Raw genomic sequence first — 16,588 nt, 5'->3', positions numbered from 1 at the left:
CATGGGAGATTTGCTTCTGCATCAGCCCATGAAGAGCACCACAAGTACAATGGGGCTGAACCACCTGAGGCCACCTATGGAAAAAAGAAAGAGTAGGGCTAGTAACAGGCAGCACAGAGAACTTGGCAGTGGCTTACCATCCCTGGCAGAGAGGATGCCCCACCACAGAGGATGTTTATGAGTGCCACAATGCCAGATGGATGGTCTACAATCCTTCATATGTGAGGGTCTGACCCTGATCTCTTACATGGCCTGGGCACCCAATGTGGATCTCCCATGATCACAATGAGTTTGGATCCTGCATTAGACAATCATGTCAAAGCTGGGCTCAGAGCACCTTCTAGCACTAAAATGAAATACAAGAGTCAGTATGCTCAGAATATGTCAACAAGCCCACTGAAACAGAACAGTCACAAACAAATCCAGACTGCAAAGACTGGAAAAAAATACCTAATTCGTCAATAAACATACAGAGACACATGTAAAGAAGATATAAGATTAGCTTGGAAAAGATGGCCTCATGAAATGCCCAAAACAAGGTGCCAATTACTAATCCTAAACATATGCACATAAATCATAGGCAATCAAAGAATTAAAATATAGCTGCTTTAAGAAAAATCAGCAATGTCAATACAACACAGAGGAACAAATGAGGAATTTGTTAGAGAAATTCAACAAACAAATTGAAATAATTTAAAAAATCAAACAGTAATCCAGGAGCTAAAAAGAATAATAAATGAAAGGAAAAATGCAGGCCGCACACCTGCGGTGGCTCACGCCTGTAATCCCAGCACTCTGGGAGGCTGAGGCAGGCAGATCACAAGGTCAGGAGATTGAGATGATCCTGGCTAACATGGTGAAACCCCATCTCTACTAAAAATACAAAAAAATTAGCCAGGCGTGGTGGCGGGCACCTGTAGTCCCAGCTACTTGGGAGGCTGAGGCAGGAGAATGGCGTGAACCCAGGAGGTGGAGGTTGCAGTGAGCCGAGATTGCACCACTGCACTCCAGCCTGGGCAACAGAGCAAGACTCCGTCTCAGAAAAAAAAAATGCAATAAAGTGCATCAACAGCAGAATGACAAAGCAGAAGAATCACTGATTTCAAAAACAAGCTACTGGAAAATACACACTCAGAGAAGAAAACAGATAAGCAATGAGAAAAACACAGAGGTTCTATGAAACAGTGTCAAAAGAGCAAATCTGTGTATCATTAGTGTTCAAAAAAGAATAAAAAATGAAAATGGGGAAGAAAGCTTACTTAAAAAAATAATAACAGAAAATGTCCAAACCTGAAGAAAGATATAAATATTCAAGTACAGAAAGGTGAAAGGTAACAAAACAGATTCAATCCAAATAAGATAACCCTAAGACATATATAACCACTTTCTCAAAAGTCAAAGACAGAGAACACTGAAAGCAGCATGAGAAAAAAAAAAAAAAGCAAATAACACATAAAGGAATTCCAATATGCCTGACAGGAGAGTTACCAGGAGAAACCCCACAGGCCAAGAGAGAGCGGGATGACATATTCAAAGACAACAAAACTGCCTGCCAAGAATACTGTATAGAGCAAACTTATTAATTAGAAATAAAGACTAGAGACATTCCCAGATAAACAAAAGCTGAAGAAAACCTTTGTAACCAGAACTACATTACAAAAAAAATACTGGAAGGAGTTGTTCGAACAAAAAGAAAAAATAATAATCCTAATGTGTAACAAAAAAGGTTCAAAACTATAAAACTGACACGTAAAAATAAGTATCTAAACAAATTCAGAATACTCTAACATGGTAATCATGGGTCAAGAAACAATTATATCCTTATTAGGAAGGTTAAAAAACAAAGCAAATAAAAATAATAACAACTAAAATGATTTGGTTAAGGGATAAGCAATATAAGATGTAAATTATGACATCAAAAATGCAAAATGTAGAAGACTAATGAAGTTAAAGAATAGAGTGGGTTTTTCCTTTTCTTCTGACCAAAATTAACTTATCAATTCAAAATAGCCTTTTAAAATGATAAGATGTTTTTTGATAGGCTCGAGGTAAGCAAAAAACAAAAGCCTACAATATATACACTAAAAATAAAAAGCAAGAAATCAAATCATATTGCTAGAGAAAATCACTTAACACAAAGGGAGGCAGTAAGAGAAGAAAGAAAGAAATGTTCTACAAAACAACTAGAAAACAAGTAGCAATATGGCAGTACAAAATCCTTACCTTCCAATAATTACCTTGAATGTAAAGGGCTTAAATTCTCCAAATAAAAGACAAACAGTGAGTCAATGAATAAAGAAACAAGACCCGACTACATACTGCCAACAAAAGATTCAATTCACCTTTAAGAATGTGCATAGACTTAAAGTAATGAGATGCAAAAACATATTGCATGCAAATGGAAAAGTAAGTAGGATTAACTATACTTCTATTAGACAAAATAGGCTTCAAGTCAAAAACTACAAAAAGATAAATGAGGTCAATACTTACTGATAAAGGGATCAATACAAGAGGATAGAACAATCGAGAATTTATATGGAATGCACATTGGAGTAACTTAATATAGAAAGCAAACATTAATAGATCCAAAGGGAGGTATAGAAAGCAAAACAATAGTAGTAGGGGAATGTTAACACCCAACTCTCAGCAATCGACAGATCATCAAGACAGAAAATAAATGAGGAAACACTGAACATAAACTGAATTTATGACAAAAATGACTTCACATATACAAAATATTCCATCCAAAAGCTGCAGAATTCACATTCTTCTCAAATGCATATGCAACATTCTTCAGGTTAGCTAATATGTTAGGAAAAAAGTCTTAACGAATTAAATATATCAAAATCATATGAAGTATCTTTTCTGACCATAATGAAATAAAACTAGAAGAAAAGAGAAGGAACTTCAAACACTGTACAAATAGATACAAATTAAAGAACATGCTCCTAAACAGCCATGGGTAAATTATAAAATTGACAGTGAAAAAAACAAATGCTGGCATGTATGTGGAGAAAGGGGAACTCTATACATTTTTTATGGGAATGTAAATTGGTACATCAAAAACAGTTGGAGGTTTCTCAAAAAAATAAAAATATAATACTATATGATCCAGCAATCTCACTACTGGGTGTATATCCAAAGGAAATAAAATCAGTATGTTGAAGAGACATCAGCACTTCAATGTATTAATATATTGCAGCACTACACACAATAACCAAAATATAGGATCAACCTAAATACCAAACATGGATGAATGGATAAAGAAAGTGTGAATAAATAAATAAATACACATACACACATGCACACAATGAAATATTTTTCAGCCATGAAAAAGGTCCATAAAAAATAAAATCCCATCATTTGGGACAACACGGATGAGTTTAGATGACATTTTCTTAAGTGAAATAAGCCAGGCACAGAAAGACAATCACCACATGATCTCAGTCATATATGGTATCTTTAAAAAAAAGATCTCATAGACATTAAGAGTATAATGATGATTACAAGAAACTGGAGAGAATAGGAGGAGGGGGAGATAGGGACATGTTGGTTAATGCATACAATGTTACACATAGGAGGAATACCTACTATGCAATAGAGTACAAGAACAGTAGTAAGGTGATTATAGCTAACAATAATGCATTTCAAATAGCTAGAAGAGAGGATTCTGAATGTTCTCACAACAAACACATTATAAATGTTTAAGGTAATAGATATGTTAATTACCATGATTTGACCATTACACAACATATACCTGTATTAAAACATCGCATTGAACCCCATGAAACATGTGCATATTTTGTTTCAATTTAACATAGTGACAATTTTGTGATGAAATGTATAAATATGTTTATGGAAAAGCTGATGGGTATCTTACTATAGTAAGATTTTTCTGTATTACCAATTGTCTATAATAAATTAATATTATCTTTACAATAATGTTATTAAAAACTTTAATTTTATAACATTATCCTTAAAAGCTTAAGGTACTGTTTCTTTTTTTAAAATTATTTTTTATTATTATTATACTTTAAGTTTTAGGGTACATGTGCACAATGTGCAGGTTAGTTACATATGTATACATGTGCCATGCTGGTGCGCTGCACCCACTAACTCATCATCTAGCATTAGGTATATCTCCCAATGCTATCCCTCCCCACTTCCCCCCACCCCACAACAGTCCCCAGAGTGTGATGTTCCCCTTCCTGTGTCCATGTGTTCTCATTGTTCAATTCCCACCTATGAGTGAGAATATGCGGTGCTTGGTTTTTTATTCTTGCGATAGTTTACTGAGAATGATGATTTCCAATTTCATCCATGTCCCTACAAAGGACATGAACTCATCATTTTTTATGGCTGCATAGTATTCCATGGTGTATATGTGCCACATTTCTTAATCCAGTCTATCATTGTTGGACATTTGGGTTGGTTCCAAGTCTTACTATTGTGAATAGTGCCACAATAAACATATGTGTGCATGTGTCTTTATAGCAGCATGATTTATAGTCCTTTGGGTATATACCCAGTAATGAGATGGCTGGGTCAAATGGTATTTCTAGTTCTAGATCCCTGAGGAATCGCCACACTGACTTCCACAATGGTTGAACTAGTTTGCAGTCCCACCGACAGTGTAAAAGTATTCCTATTTCTCCACATCCTCTCCAGCACCTGTTGTTTCCTGACTTTTTAATGATTGCCATTCTAACTGGTGTGAGATGGTATCTCATTGTGGTTTTGATTTGCATTTCTCTGATGGCCAGTGATGGTGAGCATTTTTTCATGTGTTTTTTGGCTGCATAAATGTCTTCTTTTGAGAAGTGTCTGTTCATGTCCTTCACCCACTTTTTGATGGGGTTGTTTGTTTTTTTTCTTGTAAATTTGTTTGAGTTCATTGTAGATTCTGGATATTAGCCCTTTGTCAGATGAGTAGGTTGCGACAACTTTCTCCCATTTTGTAGGTTGCCTGTTCACTCTGATGGTAGTTTCTTTTGCTGTGCAGAAGCTCTTTAGTTTAATTAGATCCCATTTGTCAATTTTGGCTTTTGTTGCCATTGCTTTTGGTGTTTTAGACATGAAGTCCTTGCCCATGCCTATGTCCTGAATGGTAATGCCTAGGTTTTCTTCTAGGGTTTTTACGATTTTAGGTCTAATGTTTAAGTCTTTAATCCATCTTTAATTAATTTTTGTATAAGGTGTAAAGAAGGGATCCAGTTTCAGCCTTCTACATATGGCTAGCCAGTTTTCCCAGCACCATTTATTAAATAGGGAATCCTTTCCCCATTGCTTGTTTTTCTCAGGTTTGTCGAAGATCAGATAGTTGTAGATATGCGGCGTTATTTCTGAGGGCTCTGTTCTGTTCCATTGATCTATATCTCTGTTTTGGTACCAGTACCATGCTGTTTTGGTTACTGTAGCCTTGTAGTATAGTTTGAAGTCAGGTAGTGTGATGCCTCCAGCTTTGTTCTTTTGGCTTAGGATTGACTTGGCGATGCAGGCTCTTTTTTGGTTCCATATGAACTTTAAAGTAGTTTTTTCCAATTCTGTGAAGAAACTCATTGGTAGCTTGATGGGGATGGCACTGAGTCTGTAAATTACCTTGGGCAGTATGGCCATTTTCATGATATTGATTCTTCCTACCCATGAGCATGGAATGTTCTTCCATTTGTTTGTATCCTCTTTTATTTCCTTGAGCAGTGGTTTGTAGTTCTCCTTGAAGAGGTCCTTCACGTCCCTTTAAATTGGATTCCTAGGTATTTTATTCTCTTTGAAGCAATTGTGAATGGGAGTTCACTCATGATTTGGCTCTCTGTCTGTTATTGGTGTATAAGAATGCTTGTGATTTTTGTACTTTGATTTTGTATCCTGAGACTTTGCTGAAGTTGCTTATCAGCTTAAGGAGATTTTGGGCTGAGACAATAGGGTTTTCTAGATATACAATCATGTCATCTGCAAACAGGGACAATTTGACTTCCTCTTTTCCTAATTGAACACCGTTTATTTCCTTCTCCTGCCTAATTGCCCTGGTAAGGTACTGTTTCATAGAAAATTTACTCTGTGACACCACTAATTAATTCACTCAGGTAAAAACAAAATTTATTGAGTGCCCACTACATGTAAAGACTTACCAGAAGATTTAAAGTAAGAAATGGGTTACTGTAACAACTTCATGAAATTTCTGGCCGTTTGGAAGAATCATTAAAAAAAAAAAGTTTTAACATCTGAATAAGACAGCTAAATTTAGCACTCATATCTAACATCTCCCTCACAGATTAATGGTAAAATAATAAGTAAATGTACCAGCAATGATAGGCATTATGGTGACCTACATGAACAAAACTAGAATGTAGTAATCTATAATACCTCTTGATGATAAAAGAAGTTCCCTAGCAAAATGCCACTCAACCCTCCTTTCCTGAATAAGAAAAATTCTGAAAACAAAGGTTAGTCATAGGGCAGTCAAGAAGCATATCACTGGTATTCCTTCATCCATCTGGTGGAAAGTATAAATCAAGGAAGCCTGACATGGTCTATATATGATGCAGAAAGCCAGTATACTTTAGACCTACCTGCAGAAAAAATATCTGGTGAAAAAAGTCTGGTAATTGTCACACCTTATAACTAATATGGTAGCAATGGCAAAGGAGAAAGTATATTACAGAAAAGGGGACCCAGGCATAATGGCTGTATCAAATAACAAGAAAATGATATATTAGTAAGCCTATGGTTATGTTCTATTCCCCACTACCAAAAGAGTGTTAGATCGACAGGTAATGTCAGCTTGCACATAAGAGTGTTGAGGTTTACATTGTTGCTTGAAAGGTTCTAATATCATCTAATATCTCAGTAGCTATGGAATATGAATAAAACTAAAGAGAAGTCATCCATTCTATTTTCTCTAAATTTTAAAACCACTCCAGATGGCTCCTCATTTATGGACACACAAACAGAAAAAAATCAAAATAAAATACAATGACAACTCAGCATTTGATATGCAAATAAGTACATAGTTTTGAAAAATAGTTACTCTGCAACAGATGCGCAACATTTAAAAATATCTTTGTGACAATCTTAATAAATTTTAAAAATATACACAGAAATTTAAGACAAAAATTTACCCAAAGCATTTTTCAATACATATACCACTTTAAAAGAAATGGGAATTATCAGATGCTAGAAATGAAGCAGAGATTCAAAATAAGAATAGTAAAGCTAAATTTGAGCTAGCGACCAAATTTTACTATACGTGGAATAGACGAATAAGAACTAGGAGGCATGGGTTACAAAATCCAGCAGACCAAGAGGATATAATTCTTGGCATCCTAAAGGAAGCAAGCTAAACTGAACCATGTTCATAAAATGATCCTATCAACTGGAGACACTATCTATGAAAAAGGTATTAAAACACATCACAAGCTCTACAAAAAGCAGAAAAGAATTTTAAGTCCCCTGGGATATGTTTATGAAAGAAAAACATAACTTGTGGGAACTTAAAGGATATGTCAGGCTTATATGGTAATCTTAAATTCACATCATATATTTGGTGAACAAACCACCAAGTAAAATATTAATACAAACCTGCTCTGAAAAGAAAAAAAGCCCCATAGATATTGTAAAAGCAGATGTAAATGGCCCTTGTAGATACATCCACAACCCAGGTTATACAAATATACTACAAGAAAGGAATTGGTAAAACTTTTTTTACGTAAAGGACTAGATAGCATTTTATGCTTTGCAGGCCAGTCTCTATCACAACTATTCCTTTCTGCAACTGTAGTGCAAAAGCAAACAAACATAATACACAAATAACTGGGTAGAGTTGTACTTTGATAAAACATTCTTTACGTAAATCTGCAGCACACCAGATTTGGCCTACCGACCTTGGTTTGCCAAACCCTGACATGGAAGAGAAAAAAAAATTCTAAATTAAATCTCAAAATAAAAAATTCAAAAACACCATAAAAACCAGGAGATTAAAAAAAGAGAGAGAGTTGATTTAAACAAAGAATACACATAAAAGATAAAAATAGGTCAGACGCGGTGGCTTACACCTGTAATCCCAGCACTTTGGGAGGCCAAGGTGGGCAGATCACGAGGTCAGGAGATCGAGACCATCCTGGCTAACACGGTGAAACCCCATCTCTACTAAAAATACAAAAAATTAGCCGGGCGTGGTGGCGGGCGCCTGTAGTTCCAGCTACTTGGGAGGCTGAGGCAGGAGAATGGCGTGAACCCAGGAGGTGGAGCTTGCGGTGAGCCGAGATCGCGCCACTGCACTCCAGCCTGGGCAACAGAGACTCTGTCTCAGGAAAAAAAAAAAAGACAAAAATATTCAAAAATAATTAAAGATATAAAAAATAATGGGCCAGGCACGGTGGCTCATGCCTGTAATCCCAGCACTTTGGGAGGCCAAGGTGGGCAGATCACCTGAGGTCAGGAGTTGAAGGACAGCCTGGCCAACACAGCAAAACTCTGTCTCTACTAAAAATACAAAATTAGTCAGGTGTGGTGGCACATGCCTGTAATCCCAGCTACTCAGGAGGCTGAGGCAGGAGAATTGCTTGAACCCAGGAGGCGGAGGTTGCAGTGAGCTGAGATTGCGCCATTGCACTCCAGCCTGGGCAACAAGAGTGAAACTCTGTCTCAATAAATAAATGGGAAGGGAAGGGGAGGGGAGGGGAGGGAGAAATCATGCCTGAAGAAGAAGGGTATGATGACAATGTCTCATCAAATAGAGAATATCAACAAAGAAATAAAAATTTTTAAGAAAAAAACAAATGAAGTAGAAATGTACAATAACATACACTAGAAGAATTCAACAGAAGATTTGAACTGGTAGAAAAATAATCAGCAAGCTTAAAGATAGACTGACAGATTATGTAATCTAAAATACAGAGAGAACTAGGAATGGAGAAAAGTAAGCAGAGCTTGGAAAAACATATGGGACATCATTAATTTTACCATCACATGAATAATAGAAACACTGGAAAGAGAGGAGGGAGAAAGAGAAAAGAAAATAAAAATTATTTGAAAACATCATTTCTGAAAACTCAAATTTGATGAAAAATATTAACTTACACATCCAAGAAACCTAAAAAACTCTAAATAGGACAAACACAAAGAGATCCACAAAAAGACCCATTATAATTAAAATGATGAAAGCAACAAGGACAAAATCTTGAAAGAAGAAAGAGATAAAATCATTTCTCACTTACAAAAAAGCCCAATAAGATTAACAACTGATTTTAAATCAGAAATAATAGAGGCCAGTAAGCAGTATAATAATATATACTCAAAAGAACAATGCTAACTAAGAATCCTCTATCAAGCAAATCTACCTTTAGAAAATTAGAGAAATAATGACATTCCTAAATATTAAAAAATTAGGAGAATTAGATGCTAGAAGGCCAGCCATACAGGAAATACTAAAGGAAGTTGTTCAAGGAAAGCAAGTGACCCAGACAGTAGTTCAACTCCATGCAAAAAGAAAAACAGTACTGGTAATTACTGTGTAATAATAAAAATAGGAAATGCATATTTATTTTCCTTTTTTCTATTACCTGATGTTTTTAAGGAATTATTTTTAAATATATGTATATAATGGTATTATTTGTCCTATAACCATAAAAATGTAACACGTTTGCCAATAAAAGCACAAAATAGGTGAGTCAAGAAAACCTGTATTGGGCTAAAGGTATAATACCTGATGGTTTGGAGCCATGGGAACAAATAAAGAAAACCAGAAATGGTAAAAAGATTAATATAATAAAAGCTATAAATATATACTTATCCTCCTTTCATCACTCAAATTATTTAAAAGATATAAAATTATATAAAGTAATAATTTTATTAAAGTACTGTTGGGTCCACAACATATATAGATGTAGTAGCAAAAATAAGACCAAAATGAAGAAAAAGAATAGACCTATATGAATAACATTATTATATCTCACTGGTAGTAATATAAATCTGAAAAATATTTTAACAAGTTAAAATGTATATGTTAAAGGTTTCTAGGTCTTTCATCTCCTTGGTTAAATTTATTCCTAAGTATTTTAATTATTTATAGCTACTGTAAATGGTATTACCTTCTTGATTTCCTTTTCTCCTAGTCATTGTTCATGTATGAAAATGCTACTGATTTTTGTGTGTTGATTAGGCATTCTGTAACTTTAGTGAATTCATTTGTCAGTACTAACAGTTTCTTGATAGAATCTTTATGCTTTTCTACATATAAGATTATGTAACCTGCAAACAGGTACAATTTGACTCCCTTCTTTCCAATTTAGATCCATTTAATTTCTTGCTTTTGCCTAATTGCTCAGTCTGAAGACTTTCAGTACTATGTTAAACAAGAGTGGTGCAAGTGGGCATCCCTGTGTTGTTCCAGTTCTTTAAAAAAAAAAAAAAAAAAAAAAAAAAAAAAAAGCTTTCACCTTTCCCTCTTCAGTATTATGATAGCTATGTTCAGACAAGCAAAAACAGGAAATTCATTACCACTAGCCAAGACCTGAAACAGACACTTCAGGAAGTGAAAGGACAATATTTGCCATCATAAAAACAAATGAAAGTATAAAACTCCCTGACGAAGCAAGGACACAAATAAGAAAGAGAAAGGACTCAAATGCTACCACTACAGAAAACTAAAAAACCACAGTGATAAACAATAAGAAAGGAGCAAAGGATATATAAAACAACCATAAATCAATTAACAAAATGCCATAAATAAGCCCTCACATATCAAATAGTAACTTTTAAGGTAAACAAATTAAACTTTCCACTTAAAAGACACAGACTTGCTGACCCTCAAGGTCAGAGATCCCAGAAGAAGGCACAGGCACCCAACTGTACTGTTCTCCAGTCTCCTTGAGTGATATCTCCGGGTGCAGGAGCGAAGCAGATGAATAGGGGCTGAAGTGAACCCCCAGCAAACCACAGCAGTCCTACGTAAGAGGGACCTGATCATTGAAAGAAAAACAAACGGAAAGAAACAACAACAAAAAAAAGGCCCCACAAAAAACCCTATCCAAGGGTAAACAGCCTCAAAGAAAACAGACATACTGAAACTCAAACTCAAAACTAGACAAACTCAAGAAGATGAGAAAGAATCAACAACAACAACAAAAATGCCAAAAACCCAAAAGGCCAAAGCGCCTATTCTCCTCCAAATGATCACAACATCTCTCCAGCAAGGGCGCAGAACTGGACAGATGATGAGATGGACAAATTCACAGAAGTAGGCTTCAGAAGGTGGGTAATAAAAAACTACGCTGAGCTAAAGGAAGCTAAGAACCTTGATAAAAGGTTAGAGGAGCTGCTAACTAGAATAACCAGTTTAGAGAGAAACATAAATATCTGATGGAGCTGAAAAAAAAACAGCACAAGAACTTCATGAAGCAAACACAAGTATCAATAGCCGAAGTGACGAAGTGGAAGAAAAAATCTAAGAGTTTGAAGACCACCTTGCTGAAATAAGGCATGCAGACAAGACTAAAGAAAAAAAAGAATGAAAAGAAACAAAGCTTCCAAGAAATATGGGACCTCGTAAAGAAACCAAACTTGCAATTGATTGGAGTACCTGAAGTAGACAGGGAGAATGAAAACAAGCTGGAAAATACACTTCAGAATATTATCCAGGAGAACTTCCCCAACCTAGCAAGGCAGGCCAATATTCAAATTCAGGAAATACAGAGAACATCACTAACACACTCCATGAGAAGATCAACCAAAGACACATAACCATCAGATTCTCTAAGGGCGAAATGAAGGCAAAAATGTCAATGGCAGCCAGACAAAAAGACCAGGTCACCTACAAAGGGAAGCCCAACAGACTAATAGTGGAGCTCTCAGCAGAAACCCTACAAGCTAGAGGAGACTAGGGGCCAATATTCAGCATTCTTAAAGAAAATAATTTTCAACCCAGAATTTCATATCCAGCCAAACTAAGCTTAATAAGAAAAGGAGAAATAAAATATTTTCCAGACAAGCAAATGCTAAGGGATTTTGTTACCACCAGGCCTGCCTTGCAAGAGATCCTAAAAGAAGCACTAAATATGGAATGGAAAAGGCAGTACCAACCACTACAAAAACACACCGAGATATAAAGATCAATGACACTATGAAGAAACTGCATCAACTAGTGTGCAAAATAACCAGATAGCATCATGATGACAGGATCAAATTCACACATAACACTATTAACCTTAAATGTAAATGGGCTAAATCCCCCAATTAAAAGACACAGACTTGCAAACTGGATAAAGAGTCAAGACCAATCAGTGTGCTGTATTCAGGAGACCCATCTCATAGGCAAAGACACACATAGGCTCAAAATAAAGAGATGGAGGAAAATTTACCAAGCAAATGGAAAGTTAAAAAAAAAAAAGCAGGGGATGCAATACTAGTCTCTGACAAACAGACTTTAAACCAACAAAGATTTAAAAAGACAAAAAAAAAGGCATTACATAACGGTAAAGAGAACAATTCAACAAGAAGAGTTAACTATTCTAAATACATATGCACCCAATACAGGAGCATCCAGATTCATAAAACAAGTTTGTAGAGACCTACAAAGAGACTTAGACTCCCACACAATAATAGTGGGACACTTTAACACCCCACTGTCAATATTAGACAGATCGAGACAAAAAATTAACAAGGATATTCAGGACTTGAACTCAGCTCTGGATCAAGTGGACCTAATAGACATCTACAAAACTCTCCACCCCAAATCAACAGAATATACATTCTTCTCAGTGCCACATGGCACTTATTCTAAAATTGACCACATAATTGGAAGTAAAACACTCTTCAGCAAATGGAAAAGAACTGAAATCATTACAAAGTCTCTCAGACAACAGGGCAATCAAATTAGAACTCGGGATTAAGAAATTTACTCAAAACCACACACTTACATGGAAACTGAATGACTGCTCCTGCTCCTGAATGACTCTTGGGTAAATAACAAAACTAACGCAGAAAAGAAGTTCTTTGAAAACAATGAGAACAAAGAGACAAAATACCAGAATCTCTGGGACACAGCTAAAGGAGTGTTCAGAGAAAAATTTATAGCACTAAATGCCCACATGAGAAAGCTGGAAAGATCTCAAATCGACACCCTAACATCACAACTAAAAGAACTAGAGAAGCAACAGCAAACAAATCCAAAAGTTAGCAGAAGACAAGAAATAACTGAGATTAGAGCAGAACTAAAAGAGATAGAGACATGAAAAACCCTCCAAAACATCAATGAATCCAGGAGCTGGTTTTTTGAAAACCTGAGAAACTAGAGAGAATGCTAGCTAGACTAATAAAGAAGAAAATAAAGAAGAATCATATAGACACAATAAAAAAATGATAAAGGGGATATGACCACTGACCCCACAGAAATATAGACTACCATCAGAGAATACTATAAACACCTCTATGCAAATAAACTAGAAAACCTAGAAGAAATGGATAAGTTCCTGGACACATACACACACCCTCCCAAGACTAAACCAGGAAGAAGCTGAATCCCTGAATAGACCAATAACAGTTCTGAAATTGAGGGAGTAATTAATAGCCTACCAACCAAAAAAAGCCCAGGACCAGACAGATTCACAGCCAAATTCTACCAGAGGTACAAAGACGAGCTAGTACCACTCCTGCTGAACCTATTCCAAACAACTGAAAGGGAGAGACTCCTCTCTAACTAATTTTATAAAGCCAGCATCAACCTGACACCAAAACCAGGAAGAGACACAACAAAAAAAGAAAATTCTGGCCCGTTTCCCTGATGAATATCGATGTGAAAATCCTCAATAAAATACTGGCAAACCGAATCCAGCAGCACATCAAAATACGTATCCACCAGAAGTCAACTTCATCCCTGGGATGCAAGGCTAGTTCAACATATGCAAATCAATAAACGTAACTCCTCGCATAAACAGAACCAAAGCCAAAAAGTACACAATTATCTCAATAGATGCAGAAAAGGCCTTCGATAAAATTCAACATCCTTTCATGTTAAAAACTCTCACTAAACTAGGTATTGATGGAACATAGCACGATAATAGGAGCTTCTTATGACAATCCCACAGCAATATCATATTAAATGGGCAAAAGCTGGAAGCATTTGCTTTGAAAACCAGTACAAGACAAGAATGCCCTCTCTCACCACTCCTATCCAACATGGTACTAGAAGTTCTGGCAAGGGCTATCAGGCAAGAGAAAGAAATAAAGGGTATTCAAACAGGAAGAGAAGAAGTCAAGTTTTCTTTGTTTGCAGATGACATGATTTTAAGTTTAGAAAACCCCATCATTTCAGCCCAAAAACTACTTAAACTGATAATCAACTTCAGCAAAGTCTCAGGATACAAAATCAATTTGCAAAAATCACCAGCATTCCTTTACACCAACAATACACAAGGAGAGAGCCAAATCATTAATGAACTCCCATTCACAATTGTTACAAAGAGAATAAAATACCTAGAAATAGAGCTAACAAGGGATGTGAAGGACCTCTTCAAGGAGAACTACAAAGCAAGCACTGCACAATGAAATAAGACAGGACGTAAACAACTGGAAAAACATTCTATCTCATGGAGAGGAAGAATCAATATCGTAAAAATGGCCACACTGCCCAAAGTAATTTATAGATTCAGTGCTATTCCCATCAACCTACCATTGACATTCTTCACAGAATTAGAAAAAACTACTTTAAATTTCATATGGAATTAAAGAAGACCCCCATATAGCCAAGACAATCCTAAGCAAAAAGAACAAAGCTGGAGACATCATGCTACCTGACATCAAACTATACCACAAGACTACAGTAACCAAAACAGACGTAGACCAATGGAACAGAACAGAGACCTCAGAAATAACACCACACATCTACAACCATCTGATCTTCAACAAACCTGACAAAAGCAAGCAACGGGGAAAGGATCTCCTATTCAATAAATGGTACTGGGAAAACTGGCTAGCCATATGCAGAAAACTGAAACTGGACCCATTCCTTACACCTTATATAAAAATTAACTCAAGATGGATTAAACAGTTAAATGTAAAACCCAAAACCATAAAAAACCCTAGAAGAAAACCTAGGCAATAACATTTAGGACATAGACATGGGCAAAGACTTCATAATGAAAATCCCAAAAGCAGCTGCAACAAAAGTCAAAATTGACAAATAAGATCTAATTAAACTAGAGAGTTTCTGCACAGCAAAAGAAACTTATTAACAGCATGAACAGGCAACCTACAGAATAGGAGAAAATTTTTGCAATCTACCCATCTGACATAGGTCTAATATCTAGAATTTACAAGAAACTTAAACAAATTTACAAGAAAAAAATGAACAACTCCATAAAAAACTGGGCAAAGGATATGAACAGACACTTCTCAAAAGAAGACATTTACACAGCCAACAAACATATTAAAAAAAGCTCAACATCACTGATCATTAGAGAAATGCAAATCAAAACCACAATGAGATACCATCTCACACTAGTCAGAATGGCGATTATTAAAAAGTCAAGAAAAAATAGATGCTAGCGAGGCTGTGGAGAAATAGGCTTGTTTTTACACTGTGATTCTTCAAGGATCTAGAACCAGAAATACCATTTGACCCAGCAATCCTATTACTGGGTATGTACATAAAGGAATATAAATCATTCTACTATAAAGACACATGCACATGTATCTTTATTATAGAACTACTTGCAATAGCAAAGTCATGGAACCAACACAAATGCCCATTAATGATAGACTGGATATAGAAAATGTGGTTTGTATACACCATGGAATACTGCATAGCCATAAAAAGTAATGAGATCATGTCCTTTGAAGGGACATGGTTGAAGCTGGAAGCCATCATCCTCAGCCAACTAACACAGGAACAGAAAACAAAACACTGCATGTTCTCACTCCAAAGTGGGAGTTGAACAATGAGAACACATGGACACAGGGAGGGGAACAACATGCACCAGGGCCTGTTGCGGGGCTGGGGGTAAGGGGAAGGAACTCAGAGGATGGGTCAATAGGAGCCGCAAACCACCATGTTGCACATATACTTATGTAACCTGCACGTTCTGCACATGTATCCCAAAACTTAAACTAAATAACAAAATATTAAAAAAGAAATGAAAGCTAATCATGATATTCCATGAATTCATTTAGCCTATCTAATGATTCTAAACTGAATACCACCTGCATAAACTGAGATAGATATAGTCTATGGAATAATTTTTTATCTTTGACATTTTAGTCTCATTTTCATTGTACTTTTTTTCTAAAGCTAAATTTTCTTTATTATAAGAACAAAAACTCCTTCTTGGATCCCTTAAGCAGAAACTGAAATTGTTTCCATTACATTATTATTACCTGGACACTGGATAAAGGACCACTCATAGTTCTTTTCTTTGGGGCAAAGATTGGTGTCAAGAACCATCTCATTGTGGTGCATTCCAATAAGCTTCATTGGTCCCCGTGAAGAACCTTCAATGCAATGTCCTCTTCCTGTATTACTAGGATCATTGCACCAGCCACATCCAGGCTGTTCCAAACACTGTCCACAGGTTCTCAATCCAGAACAATTTTGAGC

General features: G+C 36.0%; 1 protein-coding gene across 6 annotated transcripts in view; it reads right to left on the bottom strand.

Moving 5' to 3' along the window:
• ATRNL1 (attractin like 1) overlaps window positions 1-16,588 on the bottom strand; it is an 857,023-nt gene that overhangs the window by 611,216 nt on the left and 229,219 nt on the right. For all 6 annotated transcript variants that reach the window (XR_008619833.3, XM_034931565.3, XM_034931566.4 and 3 more), the window contains exon 18: window positions 16,369-16,587. Coding sequence is in view for 5 of the 6 variants with exons in the window: in XM_034931565.3 (XP_034787456.1) it covers window positions 16,369-16,587 (219 nt within the window). In the remaining variant the exon portion in view is untranslated. The remainder of the gene's footprint in view (window positions 1-16,368; window position 16,588) is intronic.

This window comes from Pan paniscus, chromosome 8 (genome assembly GCF_029289425.2).
Source record: "Pan paniscus chromosome 8, NHGRI_mPanPan1-v2.0_pri, whole genome shotgun sequence".
NCBI classification, from domain to species: Eukaryota; Metazoa; Chordata; class Mammalia; order Primates; family Hominidae; genus Pan; species Pan paniscus.
Note: the sequence above shows the minus strand (reverse complement) of the source record. Positions and strands in the feature narration are given on the sequence as shown.